This window comes from Taeniopygia guttata, chromosome 21 (assembly GCF_048771995.1).
Source record: "Taeniopygia guttata chromosome 21, bTaeGut7.mat, whole genome shotgun sequence".
In the NCBI taxonomy this organism is placed as follows: Eukaryota; Metazoa; Chordata; class Aves; order Passeriformes; family Estrildidae; genus Taeniopygia; species Taeniopygia guttata.
This window is the reverse complement of record NC_133046.1, coordinates 1,116,554-1,129,309: the sequence shown is the minus strand read 5'-3', so window position 1 is coordinate 1,129,309 and position 12,756 is coordinate 1,116,554. Positions and strand designations below refer to the sequence as shown.

At 41.9% G+C, this 12,756-nt stretch overlaps 1 protein-coding gene across 11 annotated transcripts in view; it reads right to left on the bottom strand.

Annotated features, from left to right (window-relative positions):
• KIF1B (kinesin family member 1B) overlaps positions 1-12,756 on the bottom strand; it is a 77,188-nt gene that overhangs the window by 17,502 nt on the left and 46,930 nt on the right. For 7 of the 11 annotated variants that reach the window (XM_072917234.1, XM_072917238.1, XM_072917237.1 and 4 more), the window contains 9 exon segments: positions 11,777-11,914; positions 10,820-11,068; positions 5,803-5,921; positions 4,046-4,131; positions 3,772-3,901; positions 3,291-3,450; positions 2,612-2,702; positions 2,002-2,120; positions 1,423-1,478 (listed from right to left, as the gene is read on the bottom strand). In XM_072917234.1, the coding sequence (XP_072773335.1) occupies positions 1,423-1,478; positions 2,002-2,120; positions 2,612-2,702; positions 3,291-3,450; positions 3,772-3,901; positions 4,046-4,131; positions 5,803-5,921; positions 10,820-11,068; positions 11,777-11,914 (1,148 nt within the window). 11 annotated transcript variants of the gene reach the window in all.

The window sequence follows — 12,756 nt, the reverse complement described above, 5'->3', positions numbered from 1 at the left end:
TCCCATACATTACTCAGGGTGGTAACTCTCTTACACCCAATCACCTCATGCAGCTGCATGTGAACTCACTCCAGCCAGAGGAATATCAAACACACAAGTCACTCAAGGTAATTGCTGAGCAGAGCCACTCAGAAGCATCAGAAGAGAAAAACAACAGAAAGACACATGTAACTAAACATGAAAGCTTGATTCTAGATGTTCTCACAGACTTGCTCTGGTACAATTATTAATCAGCATGACTTTTTTGTTGAGTTAAATAAAAGAGAATACAAATGGAAGTGAGGAACAGCACTGCTAGTGGCAGGAAAGGAAGATGAGTGAAAAGGAAGCCTATACAGAACACAGCTGAATGTTTCCTCTATACCTGCCTGTGTTGCCATATGCATCTCTCATCCCAGAATCACAAAACTCTATGCAGAACAGAAAAAAAATCAGAGGTCCTGGAAGTTTCAGGGAACAGATGCAGTGACACACAAAAATCTGTGACTCCCAGCACACTGGAGTCTACAAACTGTCTCTATGGTTCTTTCTAAAAGAGCCCTACATTTAAGCACAGCATCATCCTTCCAGGAGCACAACCATGGCAGCTTCTACTCCTAATACTACTACAGGATGAAGGAAAAAGGAATTTCCAAGTACATTTTGGAACTACTTCTACATCTATCACACACCAAGTTTGGCTACTAACCATCTCGTTTAGGAGCCCGCTCACTCTGACAACTGGGAACAGGCAGAAAGAGAAAAGGTGGCAGCTGGTCAGCTCCATCCTGGAAAGCAGCCACGGCAGAGGAGGCCAGCACGTTGGCATGCTCAGACAGCGTGTTCAGCACATGCACGTTTACATAGCCAGACATAAGGTACCTAATCAACTCAATTTTCCTTTCATGGTCTGCAGAGGGAATGCAACACACACAAAGAAAGAATGGTAGAAATATGCAGGTGAGAGAAAGAGGGAGAAGGAGGAAATTAAAGGTGAAATGGAAAAAAAAAATCACAGAAGAGTTCAGCATGCATTGTTCCAATTAAGCAAAGAAAACCAAGAATCATTTCAACAAGACTGACTCACTAAACAAAAACATGAAAGAGCAAAAAGATGAAGCAATTAATGAATAAGCAAATTTCCAGTCAGGAAGTGCTCAGTAAGCACGGGAAAAGCCATAGCCAGATCTCATGGAATATGGTCAATACCTCAGGAATGGAATTCTACCCCCTAATGAACTAAGCAGCAGTTCCTGCAAAGGAGGTTGAGAAGAAATAAAAATAAAACATAACGAGGCCAGACAGCCAGCAAAGACATTCAGTGCCCCCTGTACCACTCACTCCATTTCCATTTCTCAGTGTCCTGGATACCTCAGGAATACACTACAACCTCCCTTTGCAGTAGCATACCTGTGATGTACAGAATTAGAAAGCTGTTCTCACCTGGCTTTGACAGTGGCATAGGGGGAGGAAAGAATCTTCGAGAAGGCTGTGGAGGGCTGCAGAGAAATGAAGAGTTATCAATACAGAGGCAGTTAAATGTAAGAAATATACACAAATGCACACACAGGCATCTTTGTGTACACACACCTACTACTGTCTCTAAAAATATCCTCACAATTCCATGAAGACAGGCGAGTATACCCTGTCAGGATAACAAGGGGGCTCAGCACACTTCTCAGACTAATCTATGCTCTTTTTCTATTCAACTTAACCAAGCCTAGGAGCACTGTTGAGATTTTCCCAGAGCCCACAGATCACTGCTGAAGTTCCCAGTATTCCCAGTGCAGTGCTCCAGTCACCAGCATGATTTAGGGTGGGCTGGCAGAACAGCTTTCCATGTCTGACAGGGTAGAACAATTCCCTCAGTCACTGCACTGGGTAAAAAGGCTTCTGCCAGCACTTTTACCTCCATCAGGAATTCTGCTTGTGAGGCTGTGGTGCACAATTTCAGGAGTACAAAAAAACTAATAACCTGAGCATGATCCCCAAGTGCCTTTATGCCAGGCTAGTGACCAATACCTGTTGAGATCCTGTCCTTGCAGGTGGAGAGGATGCTGCTGATAATGTCCAAAGACTTCAAAGACAATAGGCTTTGTTTTGATGTACTCCACAAACGATTCTGTCACTTCCACAGCAATCTATTTCAAGAGTAAGGAAAGAAAAGGAGACATTCAAAAAAAGGAAATCTCTTTTAGGAGTCTGTATTTTTCGTATCACTTAGTGTCACTCACAGTAAAAGCAATTGCATTCCCTTCTGCTTTAGGCATTAATTCTACTCTCCAAAGGAGAAAATTTCAAGTAGGAGAAGAGGAGGCTGCATGTAACCAAAGCATTACACAGTTCATAAAAATAGATATATCCAGTTCATCTGAGATCATGAGCACTGCTATTCACATGTATATTTTATTTCCTGAATTCTAGACTGTTTTCATCCTGGAAAGGAAACACAGAACTCAATGGCAGGAAGTAGAGGTGAAAGAATCATTCTGTGTTTTGTTTTGTGATCGGGATTACATCATTCACCTGATCACTCCTAGTACTGCTATTAATAATTCTGCTTGCCTTGAGGGACACTCACAACTCCCAGTGCTGACAGAGGAAGTTACTGCTCGTGGAAAGCTTTACTTACATTCTGAACATGGTAAAACCCAAGGGGAGTCCCTCGGCCATTGTTTTTGAGAGGTTCTGTTGAGAAAGCTTCATCATGTCGATGTAAAAAGCTTTAAAAAAACAAACCAAAAATCAGCCACCACAGAATGGTTTAATGAAGATTGCTGTGCTCTGAATCCAACCCTGAAAGGAAATCCTAAAACCCCAAAAGAAATGTATTCTGCTGGAACTTTAGAAGCAGTTGAGTGATGGCCTAAAGCTGGGCATACCATAGTCTTGTGGTACTTGTTTTATGTCTTTATTACTCTTTTTAATTCTCTTCCTTAACAACTCAAGCCTAAAACCACTTTCACTTGAGAAGAACTGATTTCCTCCAGGGTCATGCAGCTTTCATTCAAATGAGTGTATGTACAATCTAGTACTGAATTTTTCACATTAAAAGCTTAAAACCTTAAGATATCTATAAACTAATAACTTGTGAGTCCACTTTGATTCTTTTATTTCCTTTCTGCAAAACTTTAATCCTTAACATCTGCTTAAGAGAAAGTGAGGACCAGGAACTCCAGTGACAAGGTATTTTTCACTGCTGAACAGCACCTCCACCCATCTGAAAAGTTCTTAGGGTTCCACTGCCCACTGCTCTTTGCTCTCTCTATCATACCATTAATTGCCTAATGCAAGTAAAGACAAATTCTTACTTGAACTGGCAGAAAATATCTGCATATTCGGGCAGGATGCCACTGGCTTGAAGCACTGTCACACGGAAGGTAAATACACTGCCCAGCTTCAGGTGATCACCAATTTCCTCAGTGAATCCTTCCATAGTCATCTTTCCATCCAAAGTGGCTGACTTCAAGTCTTAGAGAGAAAAAAAGATCCCACGTGAAATAATTTTTTTTTCTCCTTTCTTTTCTTGAAATAGTTCTTCAGAAGACAGTTTAGTCCCATCACATTTTTTTTTTCCTCTTAAACCCAAATAAATTGCTGATAACCAAGAGATCCAAATATCTGGGAAGATTTTCAGCACAGTTCTTCAAATGAATCTCTCATGTTCAACCCACTTGTAACACCTCTCCCTAACCATGACATTCTTGCAGGACACTCAGAACTCCTTTCTATGACTGACTGAAAGTGTCACAAATTTCCCAGAAGTTCTCCAAATACCAATTTCTTGCTTACCCAGCTCATTCATTCTGTTGATCTCCTCTGGAGGAGTGGTAACATCTGAATTCTGTCCTTGCCCTTCCACAATCCTTAACTCCTCCAGGGACAGTCCAGACCGAGTCATTGCAACTGAAGAAAAATCACTCTGAAAAATTAAATATAGAGGCTTGTAACAGACTTCTGCACTTTCTGAGTTTGCCATCCCCTTCCTTCCCTAACATGTGTTCTTTATTTAGAAGCACAAGCTACTACACTCAAAGATACCTAACTCAATTTTAAGAATTCTTACCTTATCAAAATACTCATTGTCAAATGAAATTTTAGCTGTCCCAGACTGTCGAATACCAGATCCATAATCTGGGGCTTCTTCATCAGCTAAAAAAAACAGGGAAAAAAGAAGATAGATAAATAAATGATGGGGAAGAGAAGGGAGACCCCACAGAGCTATCCAAATGGAAGTTTTCATTATAATGAAAACCAAAATGGAAAACAGAAGAGTCATACAGTTACAAGCTGGAGTAAGTGCTGGAAAAGATCATGCCAGAAACCTATCCATCAGGAACTCAGGGGTGGGAAAACAAGACAAGCTCTCAAGTTTCATTCTGAAAATATTTAACTTTAGAGAATTTTGAATGAAAACCAACTTCAGTACTAATTTTCATTATTTATTTACTTCTGATCATTGTACTGAGGTAAACAAACATCTAAAATTCTGTAGCCATGAACTCAGCAGTAACACTAGCAAAGCTGCACCAGGACATGCTGGAAGTCTGAAGCTGGATCTGTCCATCCAATCTGCTCATTTCACCTCCTCCTCCTCACAGACAGCAACAACAACAGGGCCTGGTTAAATGCCAGGGTTTTTTCACAGTAAATGCACAGTCACAGAAGAAATCACAAGATTCAGAATGTGCTCCAGCGCTTTGCTTAGGGATCAAATAATGCCATGGCCCTTTCTTAAGAGATGTCCCCAGTCCTGTTTCTGTTAGCCATGGTGTATTCAGTTCATTTGGATGGATAAATATTTATTTGGAAATATTCAGTCGATGCTAAGGAGACCAAACCAAACTAGACTTTTGTACACATCAAACCAGATTTTAATTCACTTGTTTTTAATCGCTGCCAGGGTGAGTCTTACACATCTTCAGAGTCTGAGTTTCATTATATGTTCCCATGGAGAGTGAAGCTTCCAGGGTTACCCTACGTAAAGAAGCAAGAACTGCTGGCAGTTAGCCACTGCTGGAAAGGGCAAATTATGGGAAGGATCTGTGCTCCCACCAGCATGGATAAGGCATGGCCCTGCCAACCAGCCCACCTCACACTGAGCAAGCCTGAAACATCAGCGACTGAGCAGTGACCTGCAGTGAACTCTGGCACACTCACAATGGCAGCTCAGCACTGGGCGAGGCCGTTACCACCCCATGTGTCCACTCCTCTCGTCTGAAAAGAATTCCTGGTGATTAAACACTGTGTTCAAGCAGCTTCTGGTCTCCATGTTTTTAGTGAGGCAATGAAGGGGGAAACTGCTGCTATTTCTGTTCACACCATACTGAAAACCATCCCTTAACAATTTCTTCACATGCTCTTCCCCCGACCCTGGAGGAGCACATTTCTGAGCATTGTTTAAAAGGATAGTTGGAGCCCAGCTAAAACTTGTTACATTTAACTTTAATGCAGGTCACCAAAACTATCAAACCAGGTACCCTTCTCCACTGTTTATACTGAGTGCCAGAAAGAAAAAACTTTGTTTTAGTTTTCAGACTTACTGACAGTAGTTAAATCTTCCACTGTCCTAAAAAGCAGTGTTGCATTAGTTGCCAGGCATAAACTTCAGTGGACAACATCATCATAATTTTAAAGTCTTTTGTTCAGTAGTATGATTTCAAGACTTACTCATGCTCAGCCCATATGGTGAAACAACGAATGCAGTAATTTCAATAGCAACAGAGAGCAGGTGCTCTTTGCAACAGGAAGTTGTTAGGTTTGAGTAGCAGGAGAAAGAATGGCGTGGTTGCCAGCCTGGCCCTCGCAGGAGCCGTGCCTCACCTGCTATGGCCTGCACAGCCACGCGCAGGAAGCCGCGCACCTCGCCCTTCTCGCTGACCACGGCCACCCTGTGGATCAGGGGCACTGGGTACAGCAGGTTGCTCAGGTACACGAACGCTCTGTGACAGGAGAGAAACACAGCCAGCATTAGAACGGTGTGCCACACCCCACTGCAGCCTGGCTCGCCTCTGAAACAGTCACATCTCAGACTCTGCATCTCCCAGACCTGCAGCAGGTCCCGGCTCCCTCCTGCCCACACAGAGCTCTGGCCAAGCCCAGGGCAGCCCCCAAGGCTCTCGGGCAGAGCTCAGGGGGAGCCAGGGCTCACAGGAATGAGTTACAGACACAGGGAGAGAGGATGGCTGGATGGAAGGTAACCAGAGATGCACTGCAGCTGTGAATGGAGCTGTTAGCAAGCTGACAGAATCCATCAGGGAACTACTGATGATAAAGAATGAGGTAGGTGGAAATGATAAATTAAAAAGGAATTGATCTACTGTGCTCACATAGCCTCAATTTTTTACTGAACATATAAAATCACTCTTTTAAAAACAGATTGAATGTTTTCTCTCCTCTATATTCCTTTGATAACACTGTCTGCAGAATAACCAGAAACCCACAATAAACTGTAAGTCATCACTTAGGTTTCTTGGAAGATTCACTGATTTGCACAGATAGTGGAAGACTGAAAGTCTTCACAGGTAAATATCTTTATGAGCATTTGATTTATTTATTTGAAAAAAATAAAGCATAACAAATAAGACACGACAGCATTACTCTAGAGCAACCACTCAGAAATTACAGTTTCCAAAAGGAAAAACAGCATTTGGGCCCCATAGGGGACAATCCTGCCCTGCACTAACTTTTAAGTTCTATACAAGCAGGGTCTGCTTTGGAGCAGTAAGGTAACCAATTGAATTGTATAGATTTTAATTAAAAGTCAGATTAAAGTTATTAAGTTATTTTATGTTTCTGCAATGAACTGCAGTAGTTTTTAAAGCATCACACTTCAGTGGGATTAACTTGAGCAAGACATTAATGTTGATACGCTGAACAAGTCAGCTAAAGAACAGCTCTCAACAAGGGGAAAATATGGAAGGTTTTATTTATTAAATGAGCTGTTTCAGAGTTCAGGAGAGTACTGAGATGCACAGAACTTTAACCAATAGTTTTACCAGTCAGTAAATTTAAAGTGACTAATAATGCAATTTTAATAGATTTATGCACATTAAATTATACTAAACAACAGTAATTTGTTTTACTAACTTCCTCTTTACAGTTCTTTTTATTAGTCTTTAGTATTATGTATTATTAATTTCTGTAATTTATAACTGTTATTGTTTAACATTCCTAGGAAAAGCCCTGCATGACAAAAGGGAAATGTTTCTCCTTGGACTCACACGCCCCTTCCAAGGTGAATGAATTCTTTTGAAATGACAAGGAAGTCAAACAGGTGTCAGTCATGAACCAAGGACACAAAAATAATGCTACTAAAAAACAGTGGTGACAAAATACAATAGAGAAGAGGATGATTAATATGGCTATAAAGTAGCAAAACCAAAAATGAAAAAAAATGAAAAGAAAACCATACAACAACAAAAAAAAACAACTGCAACATAACACTTCACTAAGATTAGGATTTAATTCCTTTTCAGTCTGCTTCAAAGTGAGGTAAGCACTGATAAAGCATGGGAAGGGAAAAGAGACTAAATTTCAAGTAACAAAATGAGAAGTTGAATTTTATTTTTTCCCTCTAACATTTTCATTTTTAGCTTTGGAATTTAGGTGATGCTCATCTGAGGAACTAGCATCCAACCACATAAGAAAACAGTTCCTGAAATTGGAATGGTTACTTGGACTGGATCAGGGATGGAGTTCCAAAAGGTATGTGGTTCTGTGCTCAACACAAAAAGCACACCCAGTTTGAAAAGCACACTTTAAGCCATGGAGAACAGACATTTCCAAACAGAACAGAAGCCAAGGAGTCTTGCACTCATGTGCACAGTAGGAGTCTCAGTAACTAAAAAGAGTCAGGCATTGCAGAAGCCTTCTCCCTTCAAGCCAAACTAATGGAAAGTGAAAGCACACCTGAATAAAAAATAAAATACATGTTTATTTGCAGGGCAAAAGGTCTGAACGTGCTGCTCAACATGTGACAGCCAAAGCATTCAGATGGATTAACCCCTACCATGTGACCATCCCAAGGAAAAAAAATTATTTCTCTTCTCCCTCAATTTGCTTCCATCCAATCACCTTGTTCACTGGAATAATTTTAACTTAAGAGAAAAAAAAGCACGTAATGCAAAAAAGTTTAAAGCTTCCTGTTTGCTGATGAAAATGCTGCATCTCTTCTGTAGAGTGGAGAGCAACTGCACATGTGCTGCACCAAAACAGAGCTGGTTTGTGCAGCATTACTGCAGTTTCATCATGAGACAGTGCCAAGTTAGGAGTGGATGAAATCTTAGTTATCCTCCTCCTCTTCCCACATCCGTGAGGACTCCCACTCCCCAAGGAGCCCCTGAGTATCCCCCTGCACTTAGCCCAGCAGACTGAAAGAGGGGAGCTGGATTAGCAGAAAGATTGGTGAGGTAAAATGGCATACTCACAACAAAACTAAAAATTAAATTTAACAAACACAATTCTTTAAAAAACCAAAACAAAACCAACAGAACTCAAAACGATGGCAGATATTTTTTAAAAAAATCCATTACGATTTAAATAAAATATCCCATAGTCCTCTCCCACCTCCCTTAAAAACAAACCAAATGCTTGATATGTCACACCATTAAACAGAGTCAACCTTGAAGAAACCCAGCATGCCAGAAGAGATGGCTAAAGGGACCAGCTCTTTTTTGTTTTCTTTAAGACTTACAAATAAAAGACAGTCATAGCACAGAGAGAGAAAAGAAAATAACTGTGATGGCCAGGGAGTTGGATAACTAAATGCTCCATTTCTCCTCCTCTCCTTCATGACCTGCGCTTTTATTGCTGACACCCCCCAAAAATACTAAAAATTGTTTTATTTGTCCTTCACATTCGATAACATATCAACCAGTACACACTTGGAAGCGATAAAGAATTTTCAGTTTGTTCTGCTACAAACTGAACACGACCTTGTGCTCAAGACAATTCCTATGTAGATGGGCATACCCCTGGTACTTGTAAGTCACTGCTCTAAAGCAGAATTCTCACACTGGAGGACACAAAGGACTCACAATGATTCCTGCTCAGTGGTGCTGGACACTCTAACAGCCTCTGCTGACAGAATGGGCACAACAGAACAACAGGAATAGAAACAATAGAAACCAACAACTAAGGAAAAGCCACTCTCTAGCCTCAACATAGGAACCAAGTTTCATTCCTCAGCACATTCACAGCTCTGTACACGCAGCTCATACCATGCAGGCCAGTGCCTGAGTGCTGCAGCTTCACGTGCCCATCCATAGACAGAGCTCAGAACTCTCCACAAGGCAGGAATCTGTGTGCCTGCCAGGAAGCACCAGTGTTTTCATGGCACACTGTATGTGCTCAGCTTGTGCTGTGCTTCCTGAGCACCAACAGCTCAGCTCTTTCCCAGGCTCCAGGGGCACACAGGCAGCCCTGGGCTCAAAGGAGCTGACAGCCAGCCCAGAGCAGCACAGACACCTTTCCCAAACTGCCTCCCCACCTGAACCAGATAATTAGTGCTTAAACCTGCTACCAAGCATTGCACATAAGGGCACAGATTCACAGACCACAGAGGATTAATGCAATTTCTTGCAACTTTAGTAATTTTTGTTTAAAGGACAGGATCAAGGAAGTTCCAAGTTTCACTACAGACAATGCCTGAGGTTAGACAAACACACTAAACTGAACTCAAAGCTTGATTAAGACCAGCAAACTCAATCTCTCCTTTTCACAAATTATGCAAACAAGTGTCCTGCATTTGAGGAAACTGCATAAAGATGCCACCATCTTGATTATGAAGTCTTTCCTGCTTATACTCACAGAGAAGGATAAAGCCAAGCCTCTGGTCCCTTTTCCTTTGTTCTTCCCTTCTGCCGGCCATGGAGCCTTTTTTTGTACCATGCCTGTGGCAAGCACCTTAATGAGGATGTTGGCTTACAGGGTAAGGAAGGCAGCACAAAAGCATCATCAGGGGAGAGGGAAGCAGCAGAGACAGGAGCCAAGCCACTAAATAAAAATGTTTCTGTTTCTTGTAATGAGAAACATGTGTTAGCCAGACTATTACTAAGAAACATTGTGAAGAACTACATTTCTTTAATGCAACTTGCTGTCCTTAAGGGTCTACACCACAGACAGGTCTGGTAATGCCCTAATTCTTTCTGTTCTGGAAAGCTCAATAATATTCTAAAATACACCAACCAAACTTGTTTCAGGAATTCAAGCATAGTGCCCAGGGAAAGTCCTGATAAGCAGAGACAGTGAATTTCAATGTTGGTGAACTTTCACTGTGTAATACTGGCTACAGAGAGTCAAGCATAATCTGAGAAGTCAAATCATCTCCGAGAACACTTTTCCTCATCCAGAAAGGACCATTCTTCTTTCTCCTCATGCCATCTTTTCGTATGCAGCAGATGTTAAACCTGTTTTCAAAGAAAACGCCTTTCTGGGTTTGAACTGAAAGACTTCCCACCACAGACAGATTCTCTTCCATGGAAGAAAATAACACACTACAGTTCTTAATGACCCTGCAACAGCTGAATAGGGAATTCTATAAAGGTTTAAATTCTGTATACAAACCCCTGTTCATTCCAAGCTACAACAGTTACCTAGAGATAGATTTACTCACGCTGTCACATCTAAGGATTATCTTCTCAATTACTACTTAGGTCTTCATGGCTCCAGACACAGAATTCAAAACTTAATGTTGAACTACACTCATTCTCTGGCAATTCCAATTTATGGACATGGATATTTTGGCTAGATTGCCCATCTATGTAGCACAAGGCAAAGCCATTGCAGTCTGCAGCAAGAGCTGGTCCCTTTTGGCCATTCTCAGAGTAACCTCACCAACCTTCCCACTAAAATGAACCAAGGGGATCGGTCGTAAAACGGGTCGCGCCCATCATTGAAGAGGTCTGATCCCTCCTCAGTCCCAGCGTCGGAGCCAGTGTCATCCACAAAGGCCTCATCATCAAAGTCCTCCATCTCATCCTGCTGCTCATCTGCCAGTTCAGTGATGTCGGAGTCGGCCGTGGAGAAAGTGGGGGAGGGCGTGCGATCGGCCAGGCGCTCGTTGACGCAGCCATGGAATATGGGGGAGCTGCACATCAGCGAACGGACACCGATTAACAGGGTCAGCACACAGAACCTCATCAACAGCTCTTTGCTGCCATCAGCACAGAGACCCCTCAACAACGAGCAACGGCTTCAAACCACCTGGACTGCAACGAAATGGGAGGGAGGCGGCTGCCAACCAAGTCAGGGAAAAGAGTGTCCTTGAATGGAGCAGGAAGCAAATGAAAAAGGAATAGAAACATAGCAGACATATAGAACTTGAGAGGACATCCAAGTAACAGAGCTACATTTCTTATTTCCAACACAGCAGTTCTGCAAATAAAAATATTGTAAAGGTGCGGCCGACAGCAGGAAACATTAAAGAATCCCATCAGACACTTCCCTATGGTATGACCAAACTATTTGGACCACTCACATGTGAGACTCTGGACCACTTTTCCAGTGTTCTTGGTATTCTCACAGCTCTATTCCAGTGACTTTAGATGCAATTTAGCCAGTTATATTATTTTAAAATAAATTCATAGCTTACTAAAGGTTCACTCAAAGCAGATTCTACTGCTAGACACCTGAACTGCCAACATTCTAAAGAGCATTTTCTACTCTTAACTGTATTTAAAGTCTATTCCAAACCCTGAAAGACAAGACCCAGCTGACACAGAGGCCACACGGTTTATTGAGCATTGCAGGCAGAGCCAGAGCTGCCAGCACAGCCGCAGTGAGGTGCTGTCCGTACCTGCCCACGAGCTTGAACCAGTGGAAGCGATCGTAGAAGGGGTCGCTGCCCGTCATGGAGCCCTCGGGCTCCTCCTGGCTGCCCGAGGCCACGTCCCCGGCCCGGTCGTACATCTCCCGCATCAGCTCCAGCCTCTGCCTGTGGAGAGCAGCAGTGAAGAGCTCAGCAGAGGCAGCAATGCAGGCAGAGAACACGAAGGGAGGTGTTCACCTCACTGCCTTCACCTACCAAATTACACCTAAGAACAGAGGAGGCTGTACCCTAAGCTGGGTGCTTCACTAATTCCCCAAAATGTTAGAGAGTCTGGGAAATATTTTGTCAGCTAAGCCCTCTACGCACAAAGCAAGGTGACTGCAGAAGCTTACATAAATCTTGGATTTCAATTCACTTCTAAATATTCCTCTTTCACATCTAATTCTGGCATACTTTTTGTTTCAATTTTTACATCAGACCATGTTACTGAGTAATTTTGGCAGTTCTTTGCATTCCACTCCAGAAATGTTGGCATTTTGATTCAAAAGTGAACTGATTCCATTATAGACTCTAACTATCCATTTATTTTATTGAAGAAAACAAGTGTTTCACACTTCAAGATCCTTTGTCTGGAAGTTATTAGTAGGAAAAAAGTCCTTCAGTCAATATTTAGAGAATGGGAATAAGAAATGTCATTTACATGTGATGAAAGTAATTCAGATTGCAGTCAGAATTTGTGACAGAATCTGTATAACTTTGATAGAAATAAAATATTCTTTGTTTAAGATATTTATCTTAAATTATGTCCTATACTGCCACGTTATATAAAGCAGGTGGCAAGGAAATTATTACAGTGGAAGGACTGCAAAAAGGAATAGAGAGATGAACTGTGATGAGTCTTATTACATTCAAAAGATAAAGTCTAACCTCAAATTACAAAAATTACATGTGAAACTAAGGGGAGAAGCTGGAGAAAAGTGCACTTGTTCAACAATCTGAAAAGCTGG